The sequence below is a fragment of the Microtus ochrogaster genome, linkage group LG2 (genome assembly GCF_000317375.1).
Source record: "Microtus ochrogaster isolate Prairie Vole_2 linkage group LG2, MicOch1.0, whole genome shotgun sequence".
In the NCBI taxonomy this organism is placed as follows: domain Eukaryota; kingdom Metazoa; phylum Chordata; class Mammalia; order Rodentia; family Cricetidae; genus Microtus; species Microtus ochrogaster.
This window is the reverse complement of record NC_022028.1, coordinates 18,954,861-18,970,128: the sequence shown is the minus strand read 5'-3', so window position 1 is coordinate 18,970,128 and position 15,268 is coordinate 18,954,861. Positions and strand designations below refer to the sequence as shown.

Sequence of the window (15,268 nt, the reverse complement as noted above, 5' to 3'; positions counted from 1 at the left end):
TGAACAGAATGTGTTCCTATGTGCCCTCATCCTCACATATGATAACCTCCTCCATTCTCAGCATCTTCTGGGACAGTGACTGGTTACTACATGTTGCTATTGCTCAAAGCCTGGTGCTGAGATTGGGGTTCACTCTTGGTGTCTATAGTCTATGGGTGGACATCCACATTTTTTACTTTGTGGACATCAGTATGCTTCCTTATGCTTATTTTCAAAATATTCTGTCTATAGAAAATATGAAAAAATTACCCATTATTTCACATTTAATCATGGTTGTTATCAACATTTTAGTCTTTCTCTTAAGTCTAGACAGCTAACTCTTAACTGTTTGCCTCACGTTTTTAAACTTGACATTATTTTATGTTATTAACTAGTCTCTGGAAGATTATTTTAATTTACTGCATAATATATCCTTTAAAAGTAATTTTTAAATCACTTTCCTATTTTTGGACCATTGATTGGGTCTGGGTTGTGTTGATATATGTATGTGTCTCTGATATATACATGTGTGCATGTGTGTGTCTGTGGAGGCCAAAAGTTGATATTAGGTGCCTTTCTCTATTTTTCTCTACCTTCATTTTTAGACATAGCTTCTCACTGAAGGTAGTCCTGCTGTTTCAGCTGGGCAGAGGCCACTCTTGACTTCCAAGTAGAGGCTGGGTGGGAATCTGGTAATAGTCCATTATCTGGATATATCACAGGTTATTTTTTTCACTTATTAAAGAACATTGTCTTAGTTAGGGTTTCTATTGCTGTGAAGAGACAGTGTGACCACAGCAGCTCTCTTATAAAGGGAAACATTTCATTGAGGTGGCAGCTTACAGTTTATAGGCTCAATCCATTATCATTATGGTTGGAAGCATGGCAACATACAGGCAGACATGGTGCTGGCTACATCTTGATTGTAAGGCAACAGGAAATGGACTGTGGCACAGAGTGAAGTTTAAGCATAGGAGATCTCAAAGCCTGGCCCCAGAGTGATACATTTGCTTCTACAAGACCATGCCTACTTCAACACTGCCACACCCTCTCAATAGTGTGTTGAGCCACCCACAGGAGCATGGTCAACCTACCAGGAATGCCAGACACTTTACTATACATTATATAGTATATTTTCTCAAGATGCTTCCTTGTACTCAAATGTATTTTTGTAAATATGTATAAAGGATATGTTATAAATTTTGCAGAATTCATAGTTTATAGAGATCCATAGTTTTACAATGGAGGCTTTATTTATATTTAAATTGTTTGATAAGTGCATTAGTTTGGCTTCTTGGCCCTTTTCCATTATTTTTTCATTCCCTAATTTCCACCAATTATATATAAAATGTGCAGTTACTACCAGTTAGCTTGTAGATCTATTTTTCTGTGCCTAAATATTCTCTGTTCTTCTTCATGCAAATATTTCTTATTGTCCATCTTTTTATTTTGCTCATGAAATAAGTGATGAAACAAATATATTATGTGTGACTTTTCTCTGAAGCCATTTCTAATTGTCCAGTGTTTACTGCCATGATTCTTCAGAGTTTATAGGGGTTCCGGTCTTCAGGAGATAGGCGTAGAATTTATGTCGGAATCTGATTTGATATATTTATGTTTCTTAGAGTTTGGATATTTTTATTTCTATTATATATATCCTTCTCTTTTATGTCATTCTGCAGTATTTTTAGACTATGGGAATGTGAGAGGTAAACTATTATGCCTACTTTGTGATTTCCTGTTCTATGAGAGGGTGCCAAGGGTCAGGCTGCTTTCCCTTCCTAGTGAACGGCCATGAGTCTGTGAGTGCTGCGCTGTTATATGTAACTCCTGAACCTGTAGTGTCCTGATACCTGAGCAGCTAAATCCTCCTTTAGATAGAAAGGGAAACAGTTGCACCTATGGGCAATTGAGCTTTTATTAATAAGCTGTTAGACATTAAGAGTGCTTTGGCAGCCTCTCAAGGGTGGCCTTGTGCTGAGTCCTGGTAAATGACCTTGCTGCTGTGTGGTCTGTGTTTTGTTGTCAGGGTGCCCATTCCGTCACAGTGATGCAGAGCTGCTGAAGCAGAAGATGCAGTCCTACAAGATTCCTGCCTCAGGGATCAACCAGGTAGGTCCAGTTCTGCCCAGGATCCTCAGTGGTTCCGCAGTAGCTCTATCCTCTTGGATTTGTTTACAGAATGATGCTGGGTACTGCGTCAGGACTCACACCAGACTTCTGCTTTCTGGGTGAATTGATCCAACACCTTGACTTTTCAGGTTCTGAATCCTTGGAAATCCAGTTCTTCATCAGCTCGGCGACAGTTTTATTTCCCTTGGTAATAAAAGAACATAGAAATCCCACCCCAACTTATTTTTCTCTTTCAGTTGAGGGCCTCACTTAAAAACATAAATGTTTAATGCATTGAGGTTTCTTAGTGAAGCTGAAAATTCATGACAGAGCCTTTCATTTTGGAAAATTGTTTTCTGAGGAAAAAAATATACTTTGAAGTCAATGACTGTTCTAGTAGGCTCAGTTGTTGCTAGGTTTAATCTGTGTAAGTCTCATGGTAGCTTATTAGGTCTAGTACTTTTTCAAATACTTTGTTTTTTTGAGAATTTAACTAAAAATGCATGAATTGTTAACTAAATATTTAAGAGAATGCATCTTTTAGTAAGTCTATCTTTTAAAAAATTCCTTGGTGTTGTTAGAACCTCTGTCTGCAATGTGATTCTGACTTGCCTTGGGTTCTACAATAGCTGACTGAGTCTATCGTTCCTGGCCCCAGAAGAAGCTGGGACATCAAAGTCATTGAACATTCTTAAAAAAAACCATTTTTTTTTTTAATTTGAAGAGTATCAATGTACTGGGAAAACCCTACTGTCTAATTGATTCAGCTTATCTTGTAAAGTTTTTAAGCAATGCTTAACAAAGGAGACTGTCTATAGCCAATCGAGTCTGGAAAGCACTTTCTGTAAGAGCTGATCACAGGATGAGGACTTAATAGAAAGTCATGAATTCGAATCATGAATGCATAAATAAAAGGCAAGAGTGTATAAGGTCATTGGCTTTCAAGTGAAAGGACTAGTACATGAGCAGTGATGGGCAACTTAGAAGAAGTGCTTGGTTTGGGAGTTGAATTTTCGAAGTAAAGAATTTGAGTGGCAAAGAGGAGGTGGTTTTGCATCCAAATAGAGAACCTAGGGCACTTTCTAGTTACAATTATGAGTTGGAAAGACCATAAGAACGCTGAGGAGTCATAGGTGTGACATGCCACTAGTACATAACTAGTTGGCTGGTAGTGATGTCTGAAGTTAAAGTCAGCTTTTCCAAGACCAGGGTGTTATGGGAGAAGCAGGGTGGAGTAAAAGCCAAAACGGAATCCTGGCTAATGCTTACCAGAGGTTAAGAGGAAGTAGGATAAAGTCTAAACAGAAATGGGAACACAGGGAGGACACCATGAAGAAAAAAAAAAAAAACTTTTGAATTATTGGCATAGATGAGGGAAAAGAACTCCAAGTCAATGACATAGATCAGATCTTCAACAAGATCATAGAAGAAAATGTCCCCAAACTAAGGAAAGACACGCTCACACAGATATAAGAAATACCCAGAACACCAAATAGACAAAACCATAAAGAAAATTCCCACACCATATCAGAGTTAAACACTAACTATACATAACAAAGAAAGTATAGTGAAAAGTTCAAGGGGAAAAAAAAAACAAGTCACATACAAAAAAAAATCCATTAGAGCTACAGCTAACTTCTCATTGGAAACTTTGAAAGCTAGAAGATCCTGAAGGAATACATTCCAAATCCTAAAAGACTTATGATGACCAGCCTAGATTAATATACCCAGCAAAACTATCTGCCACAATTGAAGAAGAAACACATTAAAAATATTCCATGACATAAACAAACACACACACTCAACAAACCTAAAGAAAATATAAGAAGCAGTATTTCAGGCTAAAGAGAGGAGTGAAGATAGCAGAATAACTTTGAAAAGAAATATGAGGCTATAGTTATTTTAAAAAATACCACTAAGAACACAAACAAAACCAGCAAAAACCAGCAACACAATGATGACAACACACACATTTCAACAATAGCTATAAATACCAGTGGTCACAATTCTCCAGTCAAGACAAGGAAGATTGAATAAATTAAAAAATAAAACAAAAACAGAGTCATTTTGATTTGCATTTCCCTGATGGCTAAGGATGTTGAGCAATTCCTTGAGTGTCTTTTGGCCATTTGAGATTCTTCTGTTGAGAATTCTCTGTTTAGATCTGTACCCAATTTTTAATTGGACTATTTGGTATTTTAATATCTAGTTTCTTGAGTTCTTATATATTTCAAAGATCAGTCCTCTGTCCAATGTGGGATTGGTGACAATCTTTTCCCATTGAGTTGACTGCCTTTCTGTCTTATTGGCATGTCCTTTCCCTTATAGAAGCTTCTCAGTTTCAGGAATTAATTATTAATTATTTATTTATTAATTGTTGCTCTCAGTGCCTGTGCTACTGGTGTTACATTTAGGAAGTGCTCTCCTGTGCCTATGCATTCAAGGCTACTTCCCACTTTCTCTTCAGTGTGGCTGAATTTAATGTTGAGGTCTTTGATCCATTTGGACTTGAGTTTTATGCATGGTGATAGGTATGGATCTATTTTCATTCTTCTACATGTTGACATCCAGTTATGCCAGCACCATTTGTTGAAGATGCTTTCTTTTGTCCATTGTATAATTTTAGCTTCTTTGTCAAAAACAGCTGACCTGAGCTAGTGGGAGATCCCTGTTTCTGGACTGATAGCGGAAGACCTGCATAGGTCCTAACTAGGCCCTCTGAATGTGGGTGACAGTTGTGTGGCTTAGGCAGTCTGTAGGACCATGGCAGTGGGACCAGGATTTATCCCTAGTGCTTAAACTGACTTTTTGGAGCCCATTCGTTTTGGAGGGATATTTTGCTCAGCCAAAATACAGGGAGGAGGACCTTGGTCCTGCCTCAAAGTGATGTGACAGACTTTTGTTCTCTCTCCATGGGAAGCCTCACCCTCTTTGAGGAGTGGATGGGGATTGGAGTGGGGGAAAAATGTGTGGAACAGACAAGGGGAAGGAGTGGGGACTGGGATAGGTATGTAAAATGAGAAAAGATTATTTAAAAATTATAATTGATTAATTAAAGCAAAACAAAATAAAACAAAACAAAAATCCCAGAATCCATTTACCTGTTGTCTACAGGAAACACACTTAGTTTTAAAGATAAGTACCTCCTTGGAATAAATGATGCATAAAGTACTCTAAATGGGACCAGGAAGCAAGTAGGCACCACTACCCTAATATCTGAGAAAATAGACTCTAAACTATAATCAAAAGAAATAAGGAGGGATATTTGATTGTATCAAGAGAAGGATTAATCAAAAGACATTACTGTCTCAAACATACATGCACCAAACTCTGGGCACACAGTTTTATAAAATATATACTACTGGATTTAAAAAACAGATTGACATCAATGCATTAATCATAGATGATTTCAATAACCCGCTTTCTCCAGTAGACAGATTATCTAGGTAGAAAATAAACAGAGATACATTAGAATTAATTGATATTATGCATCAAATGGATTTAACAGATATCTACAGAATATTCTACCCCAACACAATGAATATCCTACTTAGCAGCACGTGGAGCCTTTTCTAAAATAGACCACATCCTGGGACACAAGACAAATCTTTTTTTCACTTCAAAAAGAGTGAAATCACTTCTTATATCCTAAATGACTATGTTATAGTAAAAATTAAAATTGAAAGCAAACAAATATTTAACAACTTCATAAACTCATGGAGATTAAACAGCTCATTACTTATGACTGGCTAATTAAGCCTGTTTGGGTGCCAGATATGGCTAACTGGGTGGCCAGCCTCTAGTCACACCCAGGTAATTCTGGATTAAACCAAACTAACATATTTGTCAAGAGACTCCCAGTGATGTTACCACTAGGATTTATGAGCTAAAATTCCACTAAACATTGTAGAAAAGCCTGGAGCAGCTGTGAGGACCCCATGGGCAGATGAGACCGAGCAGAGCCCAGGGAGGGAGGCTAGGTTTGGTGAGAAGGCCTGGATTGTGCAGATTAGTATGTGTTCCTTCTCTGGCGGGTGCTGGAATGCAGGGTTGGGTTGGCTTTTAGGAGTGACGCTGGTGGCTGTGTAGGCTCTTGTAAGGGAAAATCAGGAAGCCTATTATAAGAGAGAGAATGATGGGGCTGAGCAGTAGAGAGGAAAGGGGAAATTTAAAGATATTTGGAAGTAAAATCAGCTCAGAACTGTATTTATAAACAATAAAAAATAAGTATAGTAAAATGCTTGACATGGGATGTTCTTAAGCAAATGAAAGTGTATTTTCAAGAGGGGAAACTTGGCCTTAGTCTCTCTCGTGAAGATCACAGCAGAGGTCCGAGGTTTCTACTGGTTGTGCCATGCCAGGCATGTGAGAAACAGAGAGCTCTATGTGCAGATGTGTCCCGTACTTCATACCTCTGCCAAGCATTTCTTTCACTTTTGAAATAAGGAAGCTCAGAAATGGAGTGGAAAATCTTTGTGGGCTAGTTTTGGACAGTTGAACTTTTTAAGAAGAATCAGGCTGTTCTTGCTTCTACATTAAGACAGACGACCTTGAATTAGAGACACACTAGCGTCTGTTTAATTGGCGGGTGCAGCGTATGTAGCTGTGCCTGTGCAGTCCACCAGTCACCAGAGCCAAGGGTGGGCAGGTGGCTGCTTCCTGCTGCCAAGTCATCCTTGAGCATCTTTGGCAGGCACTGGAGTAAACGGTGGCAGGAAGCGGCACCTGCTCTCCAAGTTAGACTTGGAGCGTGTGCTGTGCACTGATATTTATGTTTGTTTCTGTTGTTGTGTGGCATTTCCCTCGGGTGTTGGAGACTGTCATACATGTTGATTGACTGGCAAAGATCAGTCTGATAGATCACAGTCATTCAAATCATAAAAACAGTTATTTATCTTTAAAGACATCTTGGTTATGCCCCTTCATTAGAATTCCTTCCCAGGTGTGGTGGCGTGTGTCTGTAAGACCAGCACTTGGGAGGCTTGAAGCAGAAGGACCATGAACTTGAAGCTAGCCTGGGCTACATAGACTGTGACAGCCTGCACAACCCCTGCCCAGGTTCATAGCAGAGAGATCCAAGCACTAAGAAGGGGAAGTGAATACAAAGTCCCACCCCTAACCAAGAAGCTATTTGCAATTGACATCTGCTGGGAAAGGGGAAATCCACCTTCTCCAATAGTGTCTCACTGGAAAGATCAGCTATACTCCAGGACAGGCACCATGCCCAAGAGTACTCAGCCAATGCAACACAGACTCTGTGTAGCTTTTTGGGGTAGTGGTGGTATTTTTTCTTTGTTTGTTTGTTTTTCATCTGTTTGGTGAGGGAGAGGGTGGAGACAGGGGGAGAGAGACACACAAGAACGTGAAGTTATATGGGTAGGGAGAAGACCAAGGAGGAGATGAAGGAGGAGGAAACATGATCAAAATATATTATATAAAAGAAATTTAAATAAAAGGATAATGATAAAAAGAGAAGGAAATAGTAATTCTCTTAGCGAAATAACCAGTAACTTGTCTCGAGGATAAAGTATAATTAATTTCCTTTACTAAACATAGTGAATACAAATTGATGAACTTTTTTGTGAAGATGAAAAGATAAATTATTTTATTTTTAAAAGTTTAGAATTCTTCTTGGTGGATTTTAGTACCTAATAGAGAATGACTAAAATTCAAGGGGAAAAATCAATGGATATACATAACATTACATAGTTCTTCTGCGCTAGTAAGAGCCAAGCTGCCAAATGATGCTCCTGCATCTCAATTTTACTCTAAATATTGGTATGAAAAACTAAATTTACTACTGTTTCCGAAATATTCTTAGCTCTTCATGCAATGTTTTCTTTGATAATTTTATGTTTTCAAAATTGATGTAATTGTTTAGTTTAGCTTTTTTTTTTTTTTTTTCTGGAGCATGATTAGAAAATTTGTTAGGCAGGCCTCAGAGTTGCCTGTGCCTTATTTCCCTTGGCCTTGGGGGTGCTGTCCTTTGGAAATAGTGCTGTCTGGAAGAGGAAGTAGGGTTTGCTGGGGTCTTTCAGAATGGAGCAGGAGGATTGAAGAGTCCTTGCCATTGCTGTTAGAGGGCCCTCTGTGGGCTGCAGCAGCCACAGCACAGGAGCAGCAGACTGCAGACTCCGTGGTTCTTTCCTCATGTCCCCACCTGGTTCACTCTTCTCACTGGCTCCTCCACACTGTCTTCTTGACCTGAGTTCCTGCCTTTGTGTGGTTTGTGTTTCCCTGAGCCCTCTGTTTCTTATTCTTACTCTAGGTCCGTCTCTGCTGCTATCCTTGGAAGCACACATCTGGGTATGCTTTCAGTGTTTGCACAAGCCTAGCCTCATTGTGGTGAGCACCTTGGAAAGGACCAGCAGTTCTTAGAACCCCGTGGCACTGAGCTGCTATGGCTTTTGAGTCTTTCTGGCTTCTTTTCTTGTCTTATGGTAGCTTCCTTTCATTTCTGTCATCCTTAACAGAAGCCAGCTGATAGGACTTCACTATCTTGGACCTTCATCCTTCCAAATAGTGAGCTAATGACCCTTTATTAACTCAAGTACCTAATTCTGAACATTTGTTATGGGAACATAAAGTGAGCTAATCTAGGGAGTGATCTCTTCGTGGTCTTCAGACTCGATGCTGGAGAAATAGCACTGTTAAGTTGCTGCCTCGTTCTTTCCCCTACTTTCCCCTTTGGAACACTTTGATTCTGGCCCAAACTCTGTTCCTGAAAGTTTGGCTTGGGCATCTCCTAGCCTTTCTTGGATTCTGGTATTTACAGAATTGTGCTTTTTATCACAAATTAGAGTATTTGGGGCATATCTTGATTTTACTTTCATTTCTAACTTTATATTTCCTGCCTTGGAGTCATTCTGTCCAAAAGCAGGTTGTTTCAGTGCCCATCTTGTCTTAATACAATGTTTAATGTTTGTATCAGGAATTCCACAAAATTAAGAGCAAACCTACATCAAGTTGCACTACACAGGCAAATGCTAGTACTTCAGAACCACTTGTAAAATTTCTGAAGTCAGCAGAGTGGGCCTACACACACAATGTTAGCATTATAGCTCTATAACTGTACTGTTGTTCAAAATCCACTCAACTAGCAGTGTTTAGTGACTGGTATATGTTATTGGGCATATTTTATATAAGAAATAAATGTCAATATATAAGAAACAGCTGAACCAAGAGGGAGTGGAAAGATCGTCAGAGCCACAGGACCAGGAAGTTGGCTGCAAGGCTGTGTCGTTTGTATTGGACAGGGAAGCTGCACTCATGAAACCTTAAGAGTATGGCTGCCTAAACAAGACCTGAACAATGTCAACACTAGTTGACATGCCAGTGTTGATGGAGGAGATCTCACAAGTCCCCAACCCTAGATGAAAGGCTACAGGCAGTTAATGATTGCTGAAAGAGGGAGAATCAGTCTTCCCCAAGATGGCCCGCCTAATTGGTTTATCCAATGCCAAGTGTCAGCCCTAAGAGCATATACATATAAACAACAGTGAATGCACTGAGCAGACTGTATTGGTAGATTTAAAGGTATGTATACATAAAGCAGTCATAATCAAAGAAAAGAGAGCACAGTGCAGATAATACATGGAAGTAGGAGGTGGGTTTAGAGTTAGGGGAGGAGCAGTGGGAGTCAGGAGCAGGATAGGGTATTTGAAGACTGAAGAAGACCAAGTGTGGCACATACACGTATCAAGTGTCGTAATGAAACCCTTTACTTTGTACAGTTAGTAAGTGAAAGTGGAAAGGCTTTACATGTGCCTTGAGCCCTGTTGTTGAAGAGTTCTTACCATTCTCTTAGAATTTTTTTTTAAAACCTAGTTTATGATATTTATTAAGTGGTTGGGAATTGAGGATGCGTAGTGCATTGTTTAGAAGCGTCCGAATTGACTCTGATCGGGCATTTTCATGGAAAGTGCCTGCTTTAAGAAACAGTGTCTGACTCTTAGGAAACGCTTAATCTCCAAGTCTGAGTACTTCCCACTACTCCTCTGTTCTCCTGGTGGGGTCCGCTGGGCAGCCCTACAGTCTGCTGACCCTAGTCTGCACTTCACAGTGAGTCTGGCACGAGTGAGGCAGTTCATCACCCTGGGCTGAGAGAGCACCTGCCTTCCTGCATTCTTACAATATAGATCATAGTCTGGACTCCTAGTAATTGTGCTCTTTGGTCGGTTGACATTTTCTTTTTAATTTTAAAAACATGTAAGTTGTTTCTATGTTCCTCTATGGAATGCTAGATTAAGCTGCACATGATTTCTTAATTCTTTTCAAAATTGGATCCTGTCCCTAATGAGATCTTCAGGCAGCTTTATTTGAACAGGATGTTCTTGTCTGAAGTGAAGATAGCATCCCAACTGCCCCAGAGCAGAGCACGCTCTCTGTCTCTCAGAGTTCTCCTTGGCTCGCTCCCCTCTCCTCACACCCCATGTATTCTCTTTTAACCTCCTCTGCTTCATCTCCTTCATTCTAAATTTGTCAGTTTTTCTTGCCAGAAAACAAAAAAAACACCCCACTATTGCTTGTTTTCATCATCTCTTCACAATTATACTCTTGTTATCTCAAACATGCTGTAGTATGACTAGTAAAATAGTCGTCTATTTAATATAGATGGCTGCATGATTTCAAGACAAAATATTTTTGTTAAAAAAGAGCCGCCTCCATAGAGTGGTGGTAGAAGCACCAACTGCCAACATTTTCAGTTAAGTCTGTGTTTCTCATAGTCTGTGTCTTCCTTGTCAGCTCACCTGTGTCTAGTCACTTCTGCCGGGTGGTTTAACTGACACCGTGACATAACCCAGGCTCACCTGGAAAGCGTCTTAAAGAAGGGTTGTCTGGATCAGGCTGGTCTGTGGGGCTCGTGTATGGGGTTATTGCAATTGTTAGTTGATATCAGAAGACCAAGCCAGTTGTGTCCAGCACCATTGTTTTGATTTTACATAAAAGGAACATAAATATATCACATAGTTCAGCTTTATTTCTGTGAATTTATTTTGTCTTCAGTTAATTTATGGGATCAGATCTTAAATCTGTGTTTGAAGTCTTCTTTGAAATGACAGTTTATATGTGTCAATCTGTTGTGTTTGTTATCCAGTAATTAGCTTCAAGTTCATCACTGCACAGCTTTAATGGCTGTTCGACAAGCATTGGGGTATAAGCTCAAAGTGTTGGCATTACTTACAAAATTTTATGTATTGATTTATGTATTGTCATTTATTTTTAATGAATTTATTTTTCATTTTTCTCTAATTGAGGAAAAATGGGTCATGGAGGTAGATGGAATCCTGGGTTCTGTGACAGGTTGATATTTACACAAATCTTTTAGATTGAAGTTAATTGAAAGTGGTATGAAATTTGTATCTACGACAACCAGCGGAAAGCAGTCCCTTAGCAGATTTTTGCTGGTGCCTGATGCCCCTTCTGCAGCTATAATTTTCTTATGTTCTGTCAAAACTGTAAAGCAGTATTCCCTGATGGGGATAGCAAGAATTCAAGACTGTTCCTTTCTTTGATGGCAGGAAGGTTAGCCTTTTGAAAGGCAGTACAAATTAACAATTTTCTAGAATTCTACTTTCTTTCATTTTGGTTATCTCTTAATTCCAGCATTTTTCTGTGCTTGATAAATGGGTCAAATATGTGTGTTTTATTTATTTGGAAGTGGCGGAAGGCAGTGACACTTTATAAGTTTCAGCTACCATTGTGCTCCGCTGATAAGGATGGGTGCTTATGCCTCCTGAAGAGATTACATGAACTAAAGTTGGAAGGAAAATTGTGTTTACAAAAGATAGGATGGCGTCCCTAATAGATGCTCAGAATAGGCTATTCACTCTGCATTATGCTGAGTTTTACTAGAAGTAACTATATTACGGAAAAGACAGTCTGATTGCAGATAAGTTGTTGCCTCTTTATGCTGGTCCAGAGGGTTTTGACTCATTTTTTCCTGATGTGTTCACAGCGGTGTTTAGTGTTTCATCTGTATAAACAGGTAATGTGTAAGTAAGTCTAAAGAATGTCTTTTATTGCTTCATGCTTCTGCTATTAGATTAGTAGATTTATAGATACATGGTTTTACAAAGATGGGCCACATGATATGCCGACAGTACCATAAAAGTCAGAGTGCCAGGATCTGTTCTCGTCTTCCTGTCAAAGTAATGTTATTAAAGTCCCGGGTGCCAGGTCAGAAGGATCACTTGCTATCACTTGCCATCTGTGTTTTACTGCTGAGCTAAACCATTCCTGGAGAATCACAACACCATTGCAGTGCCCAGGCTGCAGAAGCACAGCATGCTACCTGGTTTATGTATTGAGTTTCCTTTTCGAAGGGAGCTTATGAGAAGGCCAACAACTGTGACCACAGTGGCTGAGAAGAAACTTAACTTGTCCTTTTTCTTTCTCCCTTTTCCCCATTCATTTCAGATTTTGGATTTAGTAAAGGGGACTCATTACCAGGTAGCCTGTCAGAAGTACTTCGAGATGACACATAATGTAAGTACATTGTGTAAATTTGCAGGTTGATGTGTGTGCTTGTTACTCTGTGTTTTGCTTGGTGCTTTTTGTTGTAGCAGTGAATGTCACTCTCCATAGTTCAACACAAAAGAGATTTATTACGTGGTATTAAGCAACTTACAAGATTTATAAAAGCACCGAAGAGCTGAGCTGGGTCCTAGAGAAGGAGAAATAGTACGAGGGAGATGCCTGCCATACAGCACCCACCACTCTGGTCTGGGTTCAGAAACCAAGATTGGTGAGATTTTTGGTTTGGAAAAAAAATAAAAGGATTTATTATGTCTGTCACAACACTGCAAAAGCTACCATAGAAAATATATAAGTAGTCATAGCTGAATTTACAGAACTTTGTGAAGCGGGTCAGAGTTGACCTATAGTCCTTAATTTAGTTTGCCAATCCCTGAGCTGGGTTAGATCTGGGGCCTTGGCCATAGCTGTCGAGATGAACCAGCACCCTTTTCCATCCTCCATGAAGAAAGTCTGGTATATTTGTGACTGCCACTTGATAGTAGTTTAATCTGCCTCCCAGGTTTTATATTTTGCATGATAGAACCATGGTTTACATGTGGATTGGAATTGCGAGGGATTCAAAGAAATGTGACCATTATCTTGCTCGCTTCCTTGGTACAGAAGCTCCTAAAGGATAATTGAGGGGAGCGCTGAGCGAGTCCCTCTGACACGGGTTTGAAATACAGAAACCAGGAATCACAGACTCAAGAGGCCTGCAGTGATTAGATAAATCACCCAGAAAGGTGAAGTTACTACAGTTGGGAGACGCATGCCACAAACTCTGGTGCACCGAAGAATTATGCACGACTTGAGGCTTTCATGCCAGCAGAACTGACAGCTCTATGCAGCCAACAGGAAACATCTGTAGGGCAGAATCAGCCCACTGGGCCCTCATTCACAGGCGCTAATTTGAATGTGGCTCCCTAACCTGGGACACATGTCTAAGAATGGGCATTGAAGCCCTGTCTGCCTCTTAAAATAGTTCGCCACTGAGTGCTCGCATGCACAGCGGTGGGCTGTGATTCTACCCCGAGTCTCCCCACAAAGACACTACATTTGTCATTCATCACTGGGTGTGCGTGTGCACTGCAGTGGGCTGTGATTCTACCCCACAAACACACTGCATTTGTTGAGTCATTATCAGCTACTGTGCTAAACTTTATATTCATATTTTTATTTGGTCATCAAAAGATGACTTTTACAATGTTTGCTATGTAATTGCTTAATTTCTTTCTAAGTGTTCATAGGGAAATTGTCTTATCAATGGTTAAAATGATTCCTTTGGGGAACCCTTAAGGCACCGCAGACATATCACTAACTTCACTGAGCACACTGGCTCCTTTGAGCCCTACAGCAGGTCCTATTGTACCCTATTAATGAATACAGCACAGAGACATTGAGCAGCCTGGGTAAGTTCTTGTTGGAATGTAACTGAGATTTGGACCTGGGCTGTTTAAGTCCTCAAAAGCTGGTAGCCTAGTCTTGTTCTGTACCTGTCCTAGATCTGGAAGAATGTCAGCTGAGGTGGTTCTAGACAGGAAATGTGAAACACTGAGGCACTGGTAAGGTTAGATGATCTAACTCATAAACTATGATTTATGTATGGAAAACTGTGGATCCAGGGGACTCACTCAACCTGTCTCAATTGGTTGAAGGAACATCTAGTGTTAGAGATGGGCCACCCATGAATCTTCTACATCTAGTTGGAAAATATTGCCCTTATTTTTTAAACAGCTTATTCTTATAAAATTTTAAATATTCGTCATAATAAAAATTAATAAGCAACAACAAAGTTTCATAAATTTGATCATGACAGGCCCTGCACCAGCCTCCTGTGTCTGGGCTTCTTAGCACCAGCCTTGAATGCCTTGCCGCATGAGGACTTGTATGGCACTGTTTCTGGGTAGAGGTGAACAAGCATTTATTCACCAAGCTAGGAAACCAACAGCAGACCAATATATAGATTCCACCAGTCCAGCTTGATGAATCAGTGAATTTTCCTGGGGTTGCTATACAGGGGTGGGAATGATTCAAACACAGATGCATCACCAGAGCCCACCTCAGCATGGGTGACAGCTCACAAAAGCTGGAACTCTAGCGCATACTGCACAGCCTGCATGCAGCTCGGCAGGTTAGAGTGTGTTCTTTCCAGGTGCCCGATTTGGTCTGGGCCTTTTTTAGGTACCTTGGCTGGTCTTTACCTCTGCCTGTCAGCTTGGCCTCTCTGCCTCTTCCAGGAATCTCAGCTTCTCTGAAAGTTTCTGATAACAGCTTATATCTGCTTAGTTAGAGAGGATGGGGGCCTAGTGAATCTGGTTTGTTTCAGGGACTTCCTGAAGCTATTAAATTGTTTACTTCCAAAGTTTAAGGAGCTTCCTGCAGGATGGAATATTTCACCTCCCTTAAACAACTTTGTCTTAAGGAGCTACCCCTTTAGAACCTTCTGTTGTGCACCCCCCTTCCCCCTTAGAATCTCCTGTTTGCACCCCTTCCCCCCACCCTGTTAGAGCACCTTACTGTGCACCCCTCCCCCTTAGAACACCCTGCTGTGCACCCCTTTTCCTTAGAACACCCTGCTGTGCACCCTTCCCCCAGAACACCCTGCTGTGCACCCTTTCCCCCTTAGAACACCCTGCTGTGCACCCCTTCCCCCTTAGAA

At 40.3% G+C, this 15,268-nt stretch overlaps 1 protein-coding gene across 1 annotated transcript in view; it reads left to right on the top strand.

The window, feature by feature from the left end:
- Prim2 (DNA primase subunit 2) overlaps positions 1-15,268 on the top strand; it is a 181,348-nt gene that overhangs the window by 155,940 nt on the left and 10,140 nt on the right. The window contains exons 12-13 of the mRNA XM_005359889.3: positions 2,009-2,091; positions 12,511-12,579. Coding sequence (XP_005359946.1) covers positions 2,009-2,091; positions 12,511-12,579 — 152 coding nt within the window. The remainder of the gene's footprint in view (positions 1-2,008; positions 2,092-12,510; positions 12,580-15,268) is intronic.